The sequence below is a fragment of the Hyperolius riggenbachi genome, chromosome 11 (genome assembly GCF_040937935.1).
Source record: "Hyperolius riggenbachi isolate aHypRig1 chromosome 11, aHypRig1.pri, whole genome shotgun sequence".
NCBI classification, from domain to species: Eukaryota; Metazoa; Chordata; class Amphibia; order Anura; family Hyperoliidae; genus Hyperolius; species Hyperolius riggenbachi.
The window spans coordinates 124853581-124876095 of NC_090656.1; the positions used below are offsets into that span (position 1 = coordinate 124853581).

Consider the following 22515-nt stretch of genomic DNA (forward strand, 5'->3'; position numbering starts at 1 on the left):
GGGGGGTCTTAGGGTTAGGCACCACCAGGGGGGTGGTTAAGATTAGGCACCACCGGGGGGGGGGGAGTTTGAGGTTAGGGATAGGTACAGAGAGGGTTCTGTGTGTTAACGCTAAATAACGATAAGGCTTTAACGCTAAATAACGATAAGGCTTTAATGTTAAATAGCGATAAGTGACAAACGGATTAGCGGCAACACCGTGCGCCATTATACGCAGGCGCCATTTTCAGATGGATCCTATGAGTGACCTGTGACCATGTAATTACTGCAAACAAGAGCCAATCAACTTTTGATGTTTCATAATTTCAGCAAGGCTATGTTCACGGTCCCTGTAACAGCAGGAATGCAATGGAATGGGTTGTACCACACATTATCCGCATGTTGCATGCTCCATCACCACTGTTAATGCACGCGTTTTGCAGTAACATATTGCATGCAGAGCGTAAGAATGTGGCACCGCTCCAATAATACATCACATAGCTGTGAATGCAGCCTTACTACTGGATTGCTGATCATGGAGTCCTCAAAGCTACAGCAGCCTCATCATTTCTCCCACAGCAGAGTCTGCAGTCAAATGTATCTTAACTGCACAGTCATTTATTTACTCTTCTTTCTTACAGATGACTATTTCGTTGGAGGGCTTGGATTAGGTCCTGCTAATTTTTCAACTTGTAAGTTTTTTTCTTACTACCATACTTTCAACAGTTCTAAGTTTTACCATTTTTTTCCAGAATGTTCTTGAGCTGGTTTTGCCTGGAAACGGTCAGTAAGGTTGAATTACCCAGTTGCTCTGCCCCAGGACAAAAAATATTGGAAGTGTCTCTTAACTGAAGTCCTATCAATAACCTCCTCTCCATGACAAATCATAATCTTTACCCCATCCATTAAACAAAACTGGTTAATCCAGTCTATAGCTGAAACCTACCCTAAAGGGATTCCAAGTTCCTAACACTAATTACCCACATTTCTCCTGGCCTTTCTAAAGCTGCCCTCTAACGGTCCAATTTCTAGCGAAAAATCGTTCGAGCGATCAGAAATTCTGATCGGATTGGTTGTAAATAATCTCCATTGGTGGACACAATCGATTATGAACGAGTGAAAAAAATGTCGCCCGAATGAATTTTCGTCGAACGAAAATTTGGATTTTCTTGGTGGTCGTGATAGATAGGAAGCAATGATTGGTTGGTTGATGGTGTAGTGAACGATTTTTCGTCCGATCAGAATTTCTGATCGCTCGAACGATTTTTCGCTAGAAATTGGACCGTTAGTGGCCAGCTTAACACTCAAAACTTTCTCTGGAGCTGCTGTTATTCCTCATCTTAGGGGCCCAATTAAACCTGGTTTATGAGGCAAAAGAGATTACCTAATCAAGCATAATGAAAAGGGAAAAATATTGATCACCAAATTGATCATCACAAAAAATAAATGGAATAATTATTATTTGTCAAAAAAATTCAGTTAATGTGATTGTAAATGGTCCATGCACATTTTCATAAACTGACGTTGATTATCTGCTCCATATCCAGGTTCCAACAAAGGAGCTTGTTCCACCTGGGGAAACAACCACTTCTTCACATTTGACAATGATCTCTACGAGTTCAGCGGGACGTGCAACTACGTCTTTGCAACTGTCTGCAACACCAACTCCCCAGAATTCAATGTCCAAGTGCAGAGATCTAGCGCATCTTCTATTACCAGGATTATGATACAGATTGGAGCCATCAATGTGGTGGTAAATGGAGACACAATAACCATCTTGGGAAGGTAAGATTACGAGCCTACACAGCAACGGCACAGAGCTTCTCAAGCAGGTCATGCAATTTCATAAAATGAAAGTTCATGAGAAAACCTCTTTTAAGTTGATCCCTTTCTATCATGTTGTATTTACTGCTTTTTTGTTTAGGAAAATAAACCTGCCTTACACCACAAGTGGAATTGAAATTTTCAAGACTGGAGCGATAACCAAGCTGTTTGCAAAGCAGAAAGGTTTTGAACTTATTGTGACATGGAGTGGTGAAAGTAATCTCATGGTAAGTTAAAGTGGGTTGGAAATCCATATTAAGTGAAAAAAATAATAAAATATCATTCAATCGGAAATTACTTGTTCAGCCCACCTTTCCCATTGATTTTCGTGTTCACTGGCAACATTTAGTTAAAAAAAGTAATATGAAAAAAAACATTTTATGCTGGTTTCCATCTTGACTGCTTCTCTGTGATGCCAGATGTGACATCACTTTTTCTTTTTTTCTTTTTCAACCCAGCCCAGTGTTTTATTTTCTCTTCTCTGCTGTCCCTCCCACAGCACACATCACCTTGACAACAAGCTAACATTAATGTGTAAACCTCCCTAAGGCCTCGTTTACATTAGGCAACGCTTATAGCTGTGCGTTCGGGACGCCATATGCATTGCCATGCATTGCGCTGCTGATCCCATACATTGCAGTGAATGAGATCAGCGATCAGAAATCAAACATGCATGCAGCAGTGCGATATAACATCGCACTGCTGCGCAACGCTCATAGTATGAACATCAGACGTGCTCTCTATGCACTTCTGATGTTTTAGCTGATTGCATACTATACACGTTGATGAAATGCGCACAAGAGTGCATATAGTGTGAATGAGGCATAAGGGCCCTTTTCCACTAGCAAGTGCGATCGCAAGGGCAAATCACCTGCACTTGCGATCGTGCAAGCTGCTTTTTCCACTATCCACGTTGTGCTGTACCGCCACCGAGAATGTAGCGTGATTGCAACAAGAATTACGCCGATTGCAATTCATAAAAAAATGAGTCGCGAACGAAACATCATAGTGGAAAAGTAGTGTTATCCAGTTCATGAACGATTGGTTCATTTGAACTGGTTCTTCCTTGTGAGCCGTGTGATCCGATTCATCACACTGAATGATTCATTTGTAACAGTTCAGTGGATGAAACAGGTACTGCAGCTGCTGAGCTGTAAGTAGTGAGAGAAGGAACTCCTCCCAGCTCACTCAGGGATCAGATTACAGCAGCAGACTCCTAACTGATCCATTCTGAACAGTTTCTTGGCTCAATGATTCAAAGAACTGATTCAAATGAACCGGTTCATTGAAAAGATCTGAACTTCCCATCACTACATGGGAGACTTTCAAATGGCAAAGGAGGGGAGGAGGAGGAAAAAAAAACCTTCCCCACAATCCAGCAGGTTTACCCACCACCTCTTAGTCCAGTGACTCGGCAAATGGCACAGGCATGGGTGAGTTGGAGGGGAAATGAAGGAGAGGCATACTCGTACCCCATTTAAAAAATTAAAGGGGTATACATAGTATTAAGGACAAAAAAAAAATTTCAGACTTGTTTTAATTTCTGGTGTTGCAACTCCCTTTAAGGAAAGGTGCACAAATAGCTAATTACTTAATAATGTAGAAAATAGTTTAATGTCAAATACATTCTCACACAACCTAGTCATTTTTCCAGGAGCATGTAAGGAGTGCAGACCAAAGCACTGCATCCTTTATATGTATATGACAACACGCAAATCATGTACAATGCCACTTTTATGTTCCATTACGTTGTGTTCCTGCTTTTATAGAAAACAAAATGCCCACTGTCAGCATCGGACAGGGCCGGCGGGGTGGGAGCTCGGGATTTTGCCCGGCAGGCCTCCCTTTTAGTGGCACCCGGGGGCCCCGAGCACTGCAGGAGGAGCAGCAGCGGGCACAGAGCAGCGGGGAGGGGGAGCATTCTCCTCTCCCTCCCTCACCTGGGCCCCCCCCTTCCCCGCTCCCCCCTCCAAGCTAGAATGTGCTGCAGCAGCGAGCGGGAAACAACTTACATACTTCCTGCATGAGGGGGCGGCAAAGGGGGGGCCCCGGGTAAGGGAGACAGCCCCCCCTCCCCGCTGCTCTGTGCCCGACGCTGCTCCTCCTTCCAGGCTACCTAGTCTGGGGACACTAAACTGAGGACACCTATAGACCTGACTAAACTGGGGGCACCTATAGACCTGGCTACCTGTACACTGGGGACACCTATAGAACTCACTAACTAAACTGGGGACACTTATACACCTGTCTACTTATACTGAGGACACCTATAGACCTGGCTACCTAAACTGGGGACACCTACCTGGCTACCTAAACTGGGAACACCTATATCTAACTACCTATGCAGGGGACACTTATAGCTGGCTACCTAATACTGATATATATCAGCACATGGCTACTTAATTCTGTTTTCTTGGGAACATGGCTACTTAATTTATGTATACAAGGCCCATTTGGCTACTAAATTATTTTATTTTGACACACCTGGCTATATATTTTGTTCATTGTAAGGCACATGGCTACTTAATTATTTTATGGGGGTGTGTGACTACTTAATATTTTTACTACTTGATTATTTTATCTTAAGTTTATCTGGTCAGAGCCACTCTCTGTCAATAGCACCGCTACTTATTTTGTGTATTTTTTGATATTTTGTGTATTTTTGGATCTGCCAATGACTCATCATGACCACTCTCATGTTCCAGTGCATGGTGACACCCACTCTTTTTGTGCTGCAGTGCACTGCGCACGCCGCATATGTCTGTGTCCCTGGACTGTCCTCAGAAGTGCTCACAATCTATTCTCTACCATAATCTAATGTCCTACCAAATGATGTATTTATATAGTGCTACATTTCTGGAGAACATGCGTATGTGAGCTCAAAATGTGGGTGCGATACCGTGCCGCGGGGGGTGGGGGCGATGTGCCCCAGGTTGAAACTTTCCTGGTGGCCCTTAGTGTTCCAGTCCGACCCTGCCCACTGTGAACATAGCCTTAAACACAGCAAATTGGCTGCAAGGGTCTAGACCATAGGTTCTCAACGTGTGGTACGCGTACCCCAGGGGGTACTTCTGATGGTTCCAGGGGGTACTCGGGCTTGATATAATTAACCAAGTATAACAAATTTAGAGTTTTAGATTATGATAAATCCTATATAAACAACACCAATTAGTATTTTAGCTAATTAAAAGCAATAATAAATGCTTGGAAATGGTTTAGAACCAATTATTATTTACTATGATTAAAAATATATTTGTCAAGGGGTACTTGAGATAATGTTTACTATGTCAGGGGGTACTTGGTGAGTACAGGGTTTTAAAAGGGGTACATACCAATAAAATGTTGAGAAACACTGGTCTAGACTACCTATTATTATTTATTACGCAACACTGTACAATAAATAAGATTACCGACAATGACAATACAGGTAAATAAGCAATAAGATACACAATGCCAGCTCATCCACTGTTCTCACAGATCATACACTGTTCACACAATGATACAAGTTCACATTATTCTGTGGGTAGAGTGCACAATCAAGTATCATACACAAGAAAGGAGAGCCCTGCCAAAGGTTTACATCCTATAATAATACTTCATGCAATTATTACTATTAAAGTGACACTGAAGCAAAAACAAAAACTATGATATAATGAATTGTATGAGTAGTTCTTATAGTTCATAGAACATTAGTAGCAAAGAAAAGAGCCTCATATTTTTATTTTCAGTTATATAGCCTTTTTTTTTATAATATTGCATCATTATCTAATATTTGCAGTTAAAAAACCACACTGTTTTTTTAAATATGAAAATGTGCAGAGCTAATGACCCACAACTTTCCTGCAATGATACCTTAAACAAACAAGAAGCAGTGAGAGATAGGTTGAGATTTGTGCTTCAGAAAACAGCACTGTAGCCAACCAAGTTTGGTCGAAGAGCTCAGAGAAGCTCTTTCACATAGATAACAACTGACGTTTCTTCACTCTTCCTGTACTGGAAACAATATGAGACTCAAATCTTTGCTACTTACGCTCTATTTCTTAGCTGTACTACACATACAAATCATTATACTTTTTTTCACTTTAGATTGCCTTTAAGGAGTTTTAAACATAAACTGAAGTAATATTTCTATCATGTGTCATTTTTTAGATTAGTTAGGTTTTTTTCCAATGTAGCTGTGAAATCGGACAGGTTTTAAACTACTCCATTCCCTCATGGAGGAGTCTCTGGATTTCCTATATCTAAAGAAAAAAATCACCATCTGTATGGTAGTGGCATAGTCCAACTGCCAGAATACTGGCACATGAGAAGACAGGTTTGCTAGCATCTTTATGTAGGTCAAGGGGGTGTTTTTGTAATGAATAAGGCTATGGTTACACTGGGACGTTGTGGTACATTGCGTCAGACAATCTGATCCCACTCCTAATGCGGTGCAATTATATTGTTATGATACATTCACATCAGCACATTACAGTGCTATGGAATCTGTCCACATAACAGGAGACATGCTGTGCGTTACAGGACAACATGCTCAAACTTTTCATTAATTGTATGCTTCATTGTATGTGTCACAACAGATGCACAATTCTACTTTGCTCCTCTGTTGCACTGTGATCCTGCTTTTTTAGGCCTCCTTCCCACCAGGACGTTGCTGTAACATTTGCGGAATTGTTTTCGTGGTCAGCGCGGACACAGCGGAAACCCTCCACAAGCGTATAATTAAGTGAACCCAGGCTAGGTGCAATGCACCAGCAGAGGGCAATTCCCACCGGCAGATGGCGCTGTGGAGTGCAGACGAGCACAGCCTCTGCACAGCCACAGATGCCAGATGGGAATTGTACAGATCTTAGGCAATGCAGGGCTGAACAGCCCTTAAAGAGATAGAGCACAGATACAGGATGAATGTGTGCCCACCAATCTAGTCGCCACCCAGCGACAATAAACACACGTCAGCAGAAAAAAAAGCAAGAAAGCAATCGCAAAGAATGGCGATTGCCAACAGACACCAGACAGAAAAGGACAGAGCACGAGAGGAGCAAAGGCACAGCAAACAACAATGAGAAAATAATGAAAACAACAAACGCTAGCTAAACGCGAACACCGCACTCATTCGCAACAGCGAATGCGTTTACGGCGCGGTCTCCGCACGAAGAGCGCAACAGAGACAAGCATGCCACCCTGACTAACCAATGACAGACGAACACGAAAAGAGAGAACATGAACGCTTGCTAAACGGTTACCTCACCGAGCCTACAGCAAGCGTTCGTATCAGACAAGACAGACAAACGGAAAACAGGAATATGAGAGATAAGATCCACCGCTCTTCCGCCAGAGTGAGTGCGATCCGGGTTCAGGGACACAATAGGAAAGATCCACTGCTTTTTCCGCCAGAGCGAGTGCGATCAGAGTTCAGGAACAGGATAGGAAAGGTCCACTGCTCTTTCTGCCAGCGCGAGTGCGATCCGGGTACAGGAACAGGATCACAGATCAGAAGGATCCACAGCCGCTGCCGCTAGAGGCTAGTGCGATCCAAGCAAGACAGACAGATGAGGTAACCAGTAGCAACCGTTGCTCCAGCTTACACTCCAAGAACATAGATCAGAAGGATCCACAGCCGCTACCGATTTGATTTGCATAACAAATGTATGCAAATTCCTCAGCAGCAGAGCAGGTCAGAAACTTGCAAAGGAAAGACAGGTCTCTCTTCCAGAGACCTGCAGCCCACAGACTAGAGGAATGGTCAAACAGCTGTCTGCCTGTGCAGCCAGCTGAGCAGATCATTACAGTTGCATTTTAGGGGACGTTATAGGAAGCATAACGTGTCCCTAACACAACGCCTGGTGGTGTTGGAGGAGGACGCTACCTAGAACTGCGTTATGCAGCTCTTGGTGCGCCTTTTGTGTCCTATGCGCTGTGGAGACCACGTGATCGGATCACTCCGCATCACATGGTCCCGCCAGCCAATCAGCGGCCGCTCCAGGAAGTAAACACTGCAGTGCAGTGAATATGAAGTAGCCATGTGGCTGGCTACAATAGAGGACTCTCCCCGCCTCCTCTCTGGCCCAAAAAAAACCCAAAAGACAACATACCGGAGCATGTGTACACAGTCTAACGCAGCTAAAACCGCGTAGAACGCATAGCATGCTGCACTTTATTTGAACATGTAGCGTTACAATGTAACGCAATGTAGGCACTGTGAACAGCCCATTGATTTTTCATTACTGTGAGTAGGGCTGCGTTACAGACTGCACTAACGTACGCCTGTAACGTCTTACTGTGAAAGCAGTCTTAGGGTATGAAACACCGCTGTGGGAACCTCAGACTCACCACACTTGTTCATGCAGCACTTGTCCACCACCACACCTGTCCATGCTGGGACTACACTTACCAGGGCAAAACATGTGCATTTTTCCACACACGATTTTTGCACACTCTCCACATCTGTATGTGTTTTGCATGAGTTCTTCCACAGTAGCTGAGGATTTTCAGTGGAAAAACACGCACAATGTGAGAGTTCATGTTACAAAAAGTACGTTTTGTTCCTGCATGTGAAAATTGCATTCAACTATAAACCCTCTCATTGACTAACATTGGTTACCAGTTGTAATGCAGTTTTGCATGTGGAAATATTGCATGTGTGGTCCTAGCCTAAAGGAAATACGGACTCTCTCAAGAGGAGATGGTCTACTCCAAATCTTGTCAGATTATTACTAGCTGCTGTAAGTGACAGCAACATAGGAAGAAAAGTAATTAGGAGAACATTTTACTATGGTAAAAATGCACATTATATTTATGTACACAGGTATTTTTAAGTTGTACAATTTTTCATGATAGTGGTCCTTTATATACTGAAAAATGTATGTAATCATCATAATATGTTTTATGGTGCTTTCTAATTATTGTGTTTCCAAATGAACAGGTTGAAGTGGATAGAAACTATATGAACAGAACATGTGGACTTTGCGGGAACTTCAATGGGATTAACAAGGATGAATTTGTGGTGAATGGTAAATCAGCATTACAACATTTGACTTTTTCTTGTGATGCAGCGGTATGTGTTGCCACAGGGGTATTTGAATCCAGCATGTTATAGGCAGTATCTGTGGACTCATGCCAAGGCACAGAATGTAATGAGAACCAGGTCCACACCAAGGGGCGCTAGTCAAAGTTAATCCGCTAATGTGATTGGGAGTACAGCACCAACTTAACCTAGTAGGTGTCAGATAGGATGTAGTAAAGTACACTCACACTATTCAGAAAATCACAACGGTTCGTGTTGTAGAGGGTGCTGTGATTGGAAACTGTTTTCCAATGAAGTTTCATTCTGGATCTTCTAAACTGGACTAGCATCCACCAAGGGATGTTTGACTTTCGCTGTAAATCTGCACTCTCCTGAAGGCCTTCGGGTTTGCTCCAATGGTGATAGTTGACGAGAAGTCAGGGAACCAAGAGAACCCTTTTAAAGGGAATCTGAAGTAAAAATAAACTTATGATATAATGATTTGTATGTGTAGTACATCTAAGAAATAAAACATTAGCAGCAGAGATATGAGTCTAATATTGTTCCCAGTACAGGAAGAGTTAAAGGGGTTCTGTGGCCCTTTTTCTGATTGCATTCCATTTAAATGAATTGATATGTTCCTTTAATAACTACAAATCTTTTTTTACTTCTCCTGTTGAAAAAGCTGTGCTGTCTCTCTCCAGCTCCTTTCTAATTATTTGTCTTGTTGAGGAATATTGTGCTGCAGGAAGAGGCAGACTCAGCAGCTGTTCCTCCTTGTCTTTCCCTCCCCCTGCTGTCACGTCACCATAAGTCATCATTGACCTTTGTGCACAATCCAGACAGCAGGGGGAGGGAAAGACAAGGGGGAACAGCTGCTGTTAGTCTGCCTCTTCCTGAAGGACAATATTTGTCTAACAAGACGAATAATTAGAAAGGAGCTGGACAGAGACAGCACAGCTTTTTCAACACAAGAGAGGTAAATAAGGATTTGTACTTATTAAAGGAACATATCAATTCACTTAAATTGCAATCAGAAAAGGGGCCACAGAACCCCTTTAAGAAAGTCCAGTTGTTATCTATGCAATAGAGCTTATCTGAGCTCCACGACTTTCAAAGTCGCAGAGAGCTCTGTCTTCTGAAGCTTATTATCTCAAGTGTCTGTCACTGTATTTTGTTTTTCTGCAGAGTAAAGTTCAAAAGTTCACTAGCCTGCCATAAGATTATTTAAAATGCTGAGTGTAATGATGCAATGTTATAAAAAAAAAACTATATAACTGAAAATAAAAATATAAGACTATTTTCTTTACTACTAACATTCTATTAATTATCCGCACTACACATACAATTCATTATATCAATATGTATATATAATAATCTCTTGCTTGACTGTTGGATGGGTATTGCAGATAGATGTGAACTCACTCAAACTCACAGTACTTACTTTATTGGACAGTAAAGATTTTTTTTCAGCTAATAACCAATATGCCCCAAAGCAGCATCTAACTCTGGCTGTGACCATTGCTAAGGTGCTTACTGCAGAACTGTATATGATCTAAAAGCCCAATACAATTTAGCCCAATTTAGCTCTAAAGTGTTGGACAGAAATGGATATATTGTTAGAGCATAGGCAGGTTTATGGATTATTTTATTGTAAAGAAATAAAATAAACCTCTTTAATTTGCTTACAGGAAAATTGCTGACACCATATCAGTACGCCAATCTACAACAGATTGATGATCCAAATGTAATTTGCCCCCCTGCGTTGCCACAGTTAGACACGCTAAACAGCAATCAATATGTAAGTTATTTATACATCCTTCACTTGCTCACAATTTCTTAATACAACCAATTAATTGTGGATGATGTGTCATTTTGTAGATGACTGATTGTTACAACCTCCTGGATCAAGTCTCTGCCATGTGCATGGTATCTAAAATTCCATTTATAAAGCGGTGCCAGCAGGACTTGCAGCAGTGTGACATTCCCGGAGACAGGAACTGTGCATGTGCCACCCTGTCAGAGTACTCCACCAGATGTGCCTTGTGCTCTCAACCACTGAGCAACTGGAGGACCAACAACCTATGCTGTGAGTAATTTCAGAACAGGATAAAGAAGAGAGCTATTGCAAAGCATAGCAGGCAAAGAGAGCTATTGCAAGGCATAGCACGCAAAGAGAGCTATTGCAAGGCATAGCATGCAAAGAGAGCTATTGCAAGGCATAGCACGCAAAGAGAGCTAATGCAAGGCATAGCAGGCAAAGAGAGCTATTGCAAGGCATAGCAGGCAAAGAGAGCTATTGCAAGGCATTGCAGGCAAAGTGAGCTATTGCAAGGCATAGCAGGCAAAGTGAGCTATTGCAAGGCATAGCAGGCAAAGAGAGCTATTGCAAGGCATAGCACGCAAAGAGAGCTATTGCAAAGCATATCACGCAAAGAGAGCTATTGCAAGGCATAGCACACAAAGAGAGCTATTGCAAAGCATATCACGCAAAGAGAGCTATTGCAAGGCATAGCACACAAAAAGAGCTATTGCAAGGCATAGCATGCAAAGAGAGCTATTGCAAGGCATAGCAGGCAAAGAGAACTATTGCAAGGCATAGCACGCAAAGAGAGCTATTGCAAGGCATAGCAGGCAAAAAGAGCTATTGCAAGGCATAGCAGGCAAAGAGAGCTATTGCAAGGCATAGCAGGCAAAGAGAGCTATTGCAAGGCATAGCAGGCAAAGAGAGCTATTGCAAGGCATAGCAGGCAAAAAGAGCTATTGCAAGGCATAGCAGGCAAAGAGAGCTATTGCAAGGCATAGCAGGCAAAGAGAGCTATTGCAAGGCATAGCAGGCAAAGAGAGCTATTGCAAGGCATAGCAGGCAAAGAGAGCTATTGCAAGGCATAGCAGGCAAAGAGAGCTATTGCAAGGCATAGCAGGCAAAGAGAGCTATTGCAAGGCATAGCAGGCAAAAAGAGCTATTGCAAGGCATAGCAGGCAAAGAGAGCTATTGCAAGGCATAGCAGGCAAAGAGAGCTATTGCAAGGCATAGCAGGCAAAGAGAGCTATTGCAAGGCATAGCAGGCAAAGAGAGCTATTGCAAGGCATAGCAGGCAAAGAGAACTATGGCAAGGGACCTGAACTCTGGCATTGCAGTTTTAACCACTTCACAGCTCCAGTACAGTATATCTACTCCCCTGCAGACTTCATCTAACCGCCCAGGGGAGTAAATATACGTACTCCCGCTGCTACCACTGCTGTAAGCGCTCCCGCTTATTTGTGCGCTCGTTCATGTTGCCATCTGCCCACCAGGAGATCAATGAATGGGAAAGCAATTCCTAATCATTGATCTAAGTCCCCATAGCAATTATCGGCGCCTTTTATGAGAAGCTGCACGATCATTCTAATAAATAAAAGTTTCCCATCTTCAGTACACTTCCTGTAAGCATACATATTTTGCTTACAGGACGTATAAAAAAAAAAGACTGAGGCCACCTTGTGGCCAAATAGTAAAACTACATCTAAAAGTATTTTTTTTAAATGCAAAGACCTGTTTTTACATTTTAAATTAACCCCTTATCTCCCACACTTCCCAATAGTTACCAACATTTATTTTTTTTTGTAAAAAAATACAATGAAATAAATTTACAATTATAAAAAATGCATAAATAGTTTTCTTAGGGACTGAACTTTTTTAATATGTATGTCAAGACGGTATAATACTGTTACTTTATAAATTATCAGCTTTTTATTAATGATGGATGCAAAACTGAAAAAAATGCATCTTTATTTCCTAATAAAATATTGGCGCCAGACATTGTGATAGGGACATCATTTAAATGGTGTAATAACCAGTACAAATGGGCACATAAATTACGTGGATTTTAATTATGGTAGCATGCATTATTTAAAAGTGATAATGGCCGAAAACTGCAAAATACGGATTTTTTCCAATTTTTTTCTTATTTTTCCATTAAAAAACATTTAGAATAAAATAATTCTTGGCATAATTTACCACCCAAAGTAAGCCTAATTAGTGGTGATAAAAACACATTTAACACATTTCATTCTGATAAGTAGAGATAAAGTTATTGGCAAATGAATGGAAGGAGCTGAAAGGTGAAAATTGCTTGGATGCTGAAGGGGTAAAACCCCTCAGTTGTGAAGTGGTTAAAATTATCTTTTTTTTTTAATTTTATTAGGGGTGGATGGATCCACACTGTGTGCATTGCATAACATTTTATAATGTGTGTAAACTGCAATAAACGCTGCACATAAACTTTAATGCAAAGCCTACACGCAGCGATTTAGAATAATGCAATCTGTTACAATGCAGAGATGTGAACATGCCCATATATTTGATATGAATATAGTGTGAACGTACCCTATTTAACCACTTCAGGACCACAGGCTTACACCCCCCTTGTGACCAAGCAATTTTTTACAATTTTGTGCTCTGCAGCTCTAAAAGCTTGCTGCAGCGAACACGGTAAATCCAGCGCTGGAGACTTGGGCGCAGCAGCGCAGGAGACTTTGGCGCAGCCGGCGCCACCATAGGCCGTAATAGGAACTACGGCTATCGCAGGCACAGGGAGTAACTTCAGCGCCGTCAGAAGACGGACCTGAAGTTGCTTTTAAAACAATAATTCGGCTTCCAGCAATTGTTGGAAGTCGAATTATTTCATTCCCCCACTATCCATGTCGGCCTGGAGGGGGAATAGTAATTAACACGGCCCGGACTTGTGCGGCAGCAGGATCAGTCATATACTGGCTGTGTCCTGCGCCCAAGTCTCCGGCGCCGTTCTCTCTCGTACGCTGCTGCAGAGCCATACAATGCAGCACACAAGTAAATCCCTCCTCCTTTTCTGCCCACCAGCTTTCTGTTGGTAGGCTCTGATCGCTCCTGCGATGTTTGTTTGTTTTTTTATGTGCCGGTATTTTTTTTTTTTAATTTGTCTTTTTTATATATTTTTTTAACCAATCCCTCCCCCCGCCAGCCAATGACGGCGATCGCCTGTCGTAGGCATCAGCCTATGAGAACCGATCGCTCTTGAACCTCTCTAGGGGACAGCCGAGTGACACGGCTGTCCCCAGTACAGCGCTGCCGTAGATCGCAGTGCTGTACAATGTAAATAGTCATTTAACCACGACCCAGCCTTTACCCCCCCCCCTTAAAGACCAGCGTGTTTTTTTTATGATCAGTGCTGGGTGGGCTCTGCAGCCCCCAGCACAGATCAGGTTGCAGGCAGAGCGATCAGATCACCCCCCTTTTTTCCCCCCTATGGGGATGATGTGCAGGGGGGGTCTGATCGCTCCTGCCTGCCTGGGTGTTGCAGGGGGGGCACCTCAAAGCCCCCCTCCGCGGTGAAATTCCCCCCCCCCCCTCCCTCTCCTCCTTCTCCCCCCTGGTGATCGGCGCTGCACAGGACGCTATCCGTCCTGTGCAGCCAGTGACAGGCTGTCCTCTGTCACATGGCGGCGATCTCCGGCCGCTGATTGGCCGGGGATCGCCGATCTGCCTTACGGCGCTGCTGTAGCAGCAGCGCCGTTCAATGTAAACAAAGGAGACAAAAGTCTCCTGCGTTTACATTTGGTCTGCGAGCCACGATCAGCGAGCGGCCTTTCCTGATTAATTAGGGAGGCACCTGGCGACGCTGGTCCTCCAGCTACCACTTTGCCGCCGCACGGTATGAGTGTGCGGTCGGCAAGTGGTTAAGCGGAGATGCGCGTGCATCGGAGAACACGATCTCATGCAAAACCCTGCCCGAGGACTTGACGCTTTTCAGGGTTAGGTGGACGTGGGGCTGCCACCCTCCAAACACTGACTGGTGTTAGGCGGTCGGGAGGGGGTTAAAGGCCTTATTCACAGGGGTGCGTTGCAATGCAGCATAACGGTCGCTTTGTAGCTTGCTGCACTGCAAGATACCCCCTATGCAATGTTTACAGTGTGGTGGGTACATTGCGGTATAACGGTGTGCTGCATCGTAACACACTGCATGCAGTTCATAAAACGTACGCATTAAAAATAACAGTAAAGCATTCTTTTCACTGTATGAAATGTGTGGAACGGCTTTACCAATGCTGTCACAGGGAATGCAAAGCACTCCCACTGTAAACCTAGCCTAAATCTCAAAAAAAATTACATTACCTCAAGGGGATCTAAATCCTAATTTTCTCATGGCACAGTATGCCCACATGAGAGTGCTTTTCCTGTAGATCTGGAGCCATGTCAGTGTTGCGATACAGTATGAGGTGCACACACTTGTAAGAGACTTGTATAACAGTCTCTGTATAACAGTCCCTCAGCTATCACAACACAAATACTGATAGTAACTCGACCCATGAATTAAGGAGCCCATACACTTAACGCTTTTCCCGTCGATATACAGCAGATTCAATCACTGTGATCGAAACTTCTGTAAAATCGTTGTGCAGACGCTGACCGAACGATCGATTTCCGTCCGATTGTTCCCGTCGATCCATCCGTGCGGAAGATTTCGCCGGCGGGTCGGGAGTGCGTCGATAGCGGCATTCGAATGCCCAACGACCGACGCTAGTGGCAATACATTACCTGCTCCGCCGGCGCGTGTCCCCGCTGTCACCGCTGTTCCTTCTCCGCTGGCCTCCGGCAGGCTTAACTTCTTCCTGTCCCGACAGGAAGTTTAAACAGTAGAGCACCCTCTACTGTTTAAACTTCCCCCCGGCAGGAAGTAAAGTAAAGCTGGAGCCAAGCACGGAGAAGAAGACAACGGAGACCGGGGGACTCGCGCTGGCCGGATCAGGTAATGTATGCGTGGGCAGCAGCTCCACAGATTGTGAATCGGTTTCATAGTGAAATCTATTCACAATCTGTTTGCAGTAAAGGCAGCCATATGATCCCTCTCTGATCAGATTCGATCAGAGAGGCATCTATCTGTTGGTCGATCTGATGGCAAATCGACCAGTGTTCGGCCACCTTTAGGCTGTGTTCATAGTTACATGTTGTGGTGCACTGTGTCGAACAATACAATGGCATTGCTAACGCGATGCAAATAGATTGCTATGGTATATTCCCATTGGCACGCTAGCAGTGTGGCCAGTCAGCATTATGCAATGCATGCAGTTGCAGTGAATGATTCTTTGTATGCACTGTGCACTTCACTGTATGCATTGCCCCGCACACACAACACGCGATGCCACTTTTCCCTTCCATTGCGATCCTGTTTTTACAGGATACGCACCGCAACATTTCACTTTGAGCGTTACCTAAAGGTGGCCACTAATGGTCCAATTTCTGGCAAAAAATCATTCGAGCGATCAGAAATTCTGATCGGATTGGTAGTAAATAATCTCCATTGATGGGCACAATCAATTATGAACGATTATAAAAAGTCTTCGATTGGACTTTGGTCAAACCAAAATTTGGATTTTATTATTGGTTGTGATAGATAGGAAGCAAAGATTGATTCGTTGATGGTGTAGTGAACGATTTTTCTTCCGATCAGAATTATCTGATCACTCGAACGATTTTACGCTAGAAATTGGATCATTAGTAAACCCCTTTAGAGAGGGTTCACACTTGTTCTGTCATAGAATGAATCTGATTACATTCAAACTGTGATGCCATTGAAATACGTTAGCTGCAAGACAGATGTGCAGTCGCAATTCCACACAAAGCATGGAAATTTAGATAACTGTGAACGTAGACTTTCCATTTCACAATAGCAATGACTGACTGCTACATATAAAAGGTCAAATAATATCGAAGAATTGAGCTTTTATTTTCCTATTAGTACAGACTATATTGCATCAGTAAACTGAAATGTTCTACATTGCAAGACTTCTAAGGCTATGTTCAGAGTGGGTGTTCCCTGTAAAAGTAGGAGCGCAATGCAATGGAACAGGAACGCTGTGCCTCATGTAATCTGCGCATTGCGTTGCATGCAGTCAATGAAAAGTATGTTTCACTGTCAACATGCGTGTTTTGCGGTAATGCACTGCAAGTAGTGTATTGCGCTGCTGCACACTGTAAATAATTGTATAAGTAAAAAAAACGATTTGAGTAAAAATATGCATAAAGTATCTCCTGCATCCAAAAGTTATGTGCAGTTATCTGTAGGTGTACCAATCCTTTGAATTGAAAGCAATTATGGGTGTAGTTTTTAAAAATAGTCCATTGTATATTTGAGTTATGTATGTACAGTACAGAGATTTACACATTCTCGATGTATATGGAAGCTGCCATATTTATTTCCTTTTAAACAATGCCAGTTGCCTGGCAGTCCTGATAATCAATTTGGCTGCAGTAGTGTCTGAATCACACACCTGTAACAAGCAGCTAAGCTTGTTCAGGGTCTCATGGCTAAAAGTGTTAAAGGTAAAGGCTCAGCAGGACAGCTAGGCAATCTGCATTGTTTAAAGGAAATAAATATGGAAGCCTCCATATCCCTTTCTAGTTCAGGTGTCCTTCAACCTTTCTAGCTATTTAGACGAGTCTAACTTGCCCAGGAAAAAATAAATGAAACCGTTATAGACGAATCAGGGTCGCCCAGCAGTGCTAAAGCAGGGTTCCAATTTTCGCATTAAAATTTGCGTTCATATTCAAATTTCCACATGCTCCTGAAACCTGCAACCAAAACACCACATCTGAAAAACTGCACGTTTTTTACCAAAAAGTTGTACATTGGGGAAATTGTGGCCTGGCAGAAAGGGAAAATTGAATTAACTTTTTGACATGATTTTGTGTGAAACTTTTATTATACTCAACATTTATACTAGACTCTTGCATGACACATTTTGGAAAAATTACAGGCAAAAAATGATATGAAAATTAATTGAACCACTTTTTGCACAAAAATCCAGCAGAAATAAAGCATCAGTGGTTAAGATCTCTGACGATGCCTTTGTAAATAAGGCCTCTAAATCTTGCTCCTATTAAATGAATGACTATAGTAACAGATTATAGTAACAAACAGTAGAATGTCCCTATAGTGGTCTTTTAACAATCAAAAATAATACAGTATGCAACCTCAATCCTTTTGGCAAAGGTATAATAGATAATTAGGGGACACTGGGGTCATTGCTGTGTAACTTTCCCAGTACAACAATAGGTACACAATTTTCTGGATAATTTGCTGCCTTGTGTACTTTTGCAGGGAGCTATTGTGTGCTTGGATGTTGCAATATGTCCATTTGCCTGTTAGTTCCTGGATGTTCAAGTTTCACAGCTGACACTGCTGTGACACCTTTATTTACTGATTAACCCCAGGTCTGACACAGCAGTTCTTTGCATGCTAGGTGGCTGTACGGATTTGTACTCTTTACTGCCCCAGGCCACTGTTCCCAGCCGCCCCACTTCAGTATAGGTAGCAAGATGACCCCTCCCCCTTCCCTCTAGTATAGGTAGCCAGATGACTCCCCGATATAGGTAGCCAGATGACTCCTCCCCTTTCGCTCCAGTATAGGTAGCCAGATGACTCCTCCCCCTTTCCCTCCAGTATAGGTAGCCAGATGACTCCCTTAACCCCTCCTTTTCTCACCCCCGTCTTTCAGTATAGGTAGCCAGCTTGCCTTCACACTGCAGCAGCCATCAGTGTCACTCATTTCTCTGCTCGTCTTCAGTGAAAAAGCTTCCTATTCCTTTCCTTCTCCAATGCTGCCCATGTCCATAGCTGCTGGCCACAATACAAACGTGCACAGAGAGCAAGTTAGCCGCTGCACAGGCGGCTAGCAGCAGAGTATCACGGTCAGGCGCTCGCCTGATCTCCCTGCATTGCAGCATTTGCAAGCATGCAAATGCTGCACCAGTTTAGCCTGCTGCTTTGGTGCCCTTCCTCCTGTGATGCCCTAGGCCGTGGCCTAGGCGGCCTTGGCCTAAATCCGGCCCCGGATGAAGGGCCCACTAAAAGCAGCTTCCCAATTTTGGAAAGTGCTCTCATTGGGTTCTTGTTGGTGATCATAAAGCACTGTAATAAGCGTTCTAGTGGCGCCGGCTCTAATGCATTTGTATTATCTTCCACTGCACCTGGATAAAATCGTGGCCATATGAGGAACTGAAAATTCCTAATGGAAAGACAAATGCCTGGAATTATTATTATTATATGTACAGTATATTATCATTACCTTTGTACCTCTTTGTGTTGGTGTGCGCTTAATAGAGGCGTTCGGTAAACAGTTTCCAATATTTATAATATAAGTAATGTTATTCTAATGATATTCAACTATCAGCTTTCTAACCTAAGCTTAGCTACATAATAGCTGACCTCTATGTGCTGCTAAGTGACCCCTGACTATACCCGTAGCTATGTAATAGCTAAACCCTGACACCCAGAGATACTGAATATACCGATGCCCAAATTACATTGTGGTCTATGGCAGCAGTCAACATACCAACAAAGGGGGAACAGAGAGGACACAGAGGCATGTCATTAAGTAAATGGCTGTGTGTCCCATTTGTATTACAAAAGAACCCTTGGATACACTTTAAAGCTTTGCTGGAAAGTCAGACACATGTGAGGCGCTACACCTACTACTGCTGGAATTCTGTTTTGTCCCCACTTTATTGCCTGATGAAGCGGGCTCAGCCTGCGAAACGCGTTGCACTTTTGGGGTACCATATAATAAATGTGATTGCTACTTTTCAAACAGTCTTTCGTGTCTGCTTTATGGAGGTAAGTCCACCACTTCCTCCAAGCAAATTTTAAAGGTTTTATCCACTTTTATTCTGCTGGCGCCTCTGTTCTCCTACTGCAGACACATGACAATGTTCCTGGGGACAGAGGAGATATCCACTGTTAGGGCAGCCTAAGTGAGCAGCGGAGAATACATCTGTAAGCCAGTTTAATGACGGGCATGATATCTACAGATGCTGCAAAATAACCATTCTAGCTAACTTTAAAAAAAAAAAAAAGTGGGTACATGCTACCAGAGTTATCCCAGTAGCCTTACTTGCTCCTTGAAGCTTTGGTTTGAGGGGTTAGTGCCTTTCACAACTAAACATTAATTCAATTTCAATATATTGTATGTTGAAAATGAACTGAGACCATTATGAATACAGGTTATCAATATGCACTAATCTAACATTGTTGCTTTTTGTGCTCTCTCACATTCTAGCTCTGGGAACATGTCCAGCCAATCAGATCTATGAAGAATGTGCAAATCCCTGTAGCCCCACTTGCTCAAACCCTCAATACACGTGTAATGCCAACTGTGTGTATGGCTGCTTCTGCCCACCAGGTAACTTGGACGCTATTCATTTATATGTTCATATCTGTGAATACAAAGCAATTAAAGTATGGATTTGTAAATAATTAAAAAAAATAATTAAGTAAAAGTATGCACAAAAAGGCCTATATCTCCTACATCCAATAGAAATGTGCAGTTGTCTGTAAGTGCACCTGTCCTTTGAATTGAAAGACAGTTTGGGTGAAATTTAACACACAAAAAAACTGTATATTTGAGTTATGCAAGTACAAGATTTTATAAATACTCTACCGAAATGTATACTGTGTCAGGGTGCCTTGTTTTTAAGGATGCAACAGTAAGTTTAAAATAAAAGTCTCTGTCCCTGATTCACTTTCATTAAACAGAAGATGAGACGGTTCATTGTGCCTAATTTATACTTACCTGGGGCATCCTCCCACCCCATGAGGGCCAAGGGCTCTCTCGCTGTCCTCCCCAGTGCTCCGTTGTCCTAGGATCACCTCCAGTATCTTCTTCAGAGGGGGTGTTCTGTGCATGTGCGGCCCAGGCATGCGCACGCCCGCATTGTGTTCCTGGCTGTGCGAGTGTGGCAGGCTGCGCATGCGCAGAACTCCACGATTGGCTGCGACTAAAGAAGATACCGAATGCAATCCTGAAACAACAGAGCAGCTGGGGAGGAAGGTGAGGGAATCCATGGTCCTCATAGGACTGGATGAAGCTCCAGGTAAGTTTAAATAAGGCACAGTGTACCCTCTCAGGTACACTTTATCACTAATGTTAAAAGGAACGTGAAGCTAGGAGGTATATGGAGGATGCCATATTTATTTCCTTTTAAAAAATATCAGTTACCTGGCAGTCCTGCTGATCTCTTTTGCTGCAGTAGTGTCTGAATCACACACCTAAACCAAGCATGTAGCTAATCTTGTCAGATTTGTGTCAGAAACATCTGATCTGCATGCTTGTTCAGGGCCTATGGCTAAAAGTATTAGAGGCAGAGGATTAGCAGGACTGCCGGGCAACTGGGATTGTTTAAAAGGAAATTAATATGGCAGCCTCCATAGACCTCTCACTTCAGGTTCCATTTATGAGAATTTTAAATCTCATGTAAACACACAAACACTTGAAATTTGACACTATTTCACAATAGTGGCCTTCTAAGAAATAAGTGTCAGGCAAGAACAAACTTGCTTGTTGGAAATGTAAGTCTTAATTGTCCCATATTCTTTTCTCCTGATATAATTAGTGGTTTAAGATGTTAGTTTTACATCATGACTACATTCTTAAAAAGTTTTTTATAAAAGTTTTTTTAATAAAAACATAACTCAGATAACTCCCTCCTCCCAAGCATTAGGGGAACCTGAGATTGCTCCAATTAGTTTATTTAGACTTACTTGGGGTTTCCTCCAGCCCCATAAGGTCCGTGGCCTTCCTCGCCGTCCTCTCCTTTCACTAGATATCCTCGTTGGTAATCCGGCCGGTTGCGCTCTTCTGCGTATGCTCAGCTCAGCTGTGCACGCATCTCATGTCGTGCTCCCGTGCCTGGGAGCATTCTGCACCTAAGCAATAGTACTACATCCCAGGCACAGAACGCTTCCAGGCATGGAAGTGCGGCGGGGGAGCGCGCGACTGGACCGTGCATGCACAGAGGACCACGACTGATGGCAACTGACCGGATTACCGACGAGGATATCTAGTGAACAGAGGAGCCAGACTCGAGGGCAAGGAAGGCCACGGATCTCATGGGATCAGAGGAATCCCCAGGTAAGTATAAATAAGGCAAAGTGTACCATCTCAGGCACACTTTAAGCTTCTTTATAACCCGTTGTATAGCAAATTACCTGTTTCTTTGCTTGTAACCTGACTTATTCAAACAGGTGAGTCAGATAGCTGGCTAGAGAAGTGTTTAGGTTCACAGTGGGTTGTTATGGCCGCACATTATAAAGTCTTATAACGCTGCTTACTGCGCTGCAAATGATAAGTCTATACAACGTCTACAGAGTGGCGTTAGCGTTGCGGTGTAACATGTTGCGTTACTTCTAAACGCACATGTTAACAGATACAGGGAAGCATACTTTTCATTGTCTGTATGCTTCACTGCACCTACTGTATGCGACAGTAACACGGTGGTAATGTGCGGTACAACCTTTCTTGTTGCGTTGTGTTCCTGCTGAACATCAACATCCCACTGTGAATCTAGCTTCTAACTTGAGCAGCTCCTAAAAGGTAGACATTTCAAATGTTGATTTTATTAAGTGGCCAATGAGAAGTCATGGAGAAGACATTTAAATCCAGTAGTTGGGGTGCCATTATATTTTCAGAGAAATGTATAAAGTAAAAGGGTCCATTAGCAACTTATCAAGTCACGTTGAATGTTTTCTCACCTTCTTTCTTTAGGAACTGTCCTTGATGACCTGTCTAGCAACAACACCTGTGTCCCAGTCAGTGGCTGCCCTTGTTTTTCTAATGGACAAATCTACAACCCTGGAGATTTCATTCGCACAGACTGCAGTGTTTGGTAAGATACTGGTTCTATATTTCTACCTATT

General features: G+C 43.0%; 1 protein-coding gene across 1 annotated transcript in view; it reads left to right on the forward strand.

Annotated features, from left to right (window-relative positions):
• Positions 1-22515, forward strand: part of LOC137537877 (mucin-6-like) — a 146453-nt gene that overhangs the window by 58768 nt on the left and 65170 nt on the right. The window contains exons 5-12 of the mRNA XM_068259823.1: positions 621-671; positions 1527-1764; positions 1904-2030; positions 8723-8810; positions 10495-10604; positions 10685-10892; positions 19880-20002; positions 22364-22484. Of these exons, the coding sequence (XP_068115924.1) occupies positions 621-671; positions 1527-1764; positions 1904-2030; positions 8723-8810; positions 10495-10604; positions 10685-10892; positions 19880-20002; positions 22364-22484 (1066 nt within the window). The remainder of the gene's footprint in view (positions 1-620; positions 672-1526; positions 1765-1903; positions 2031-8722; positions 8811-10494; positions 10605-10684; positions 10893-19879; positions 20003-22363; positions 22485-22515) is intronic.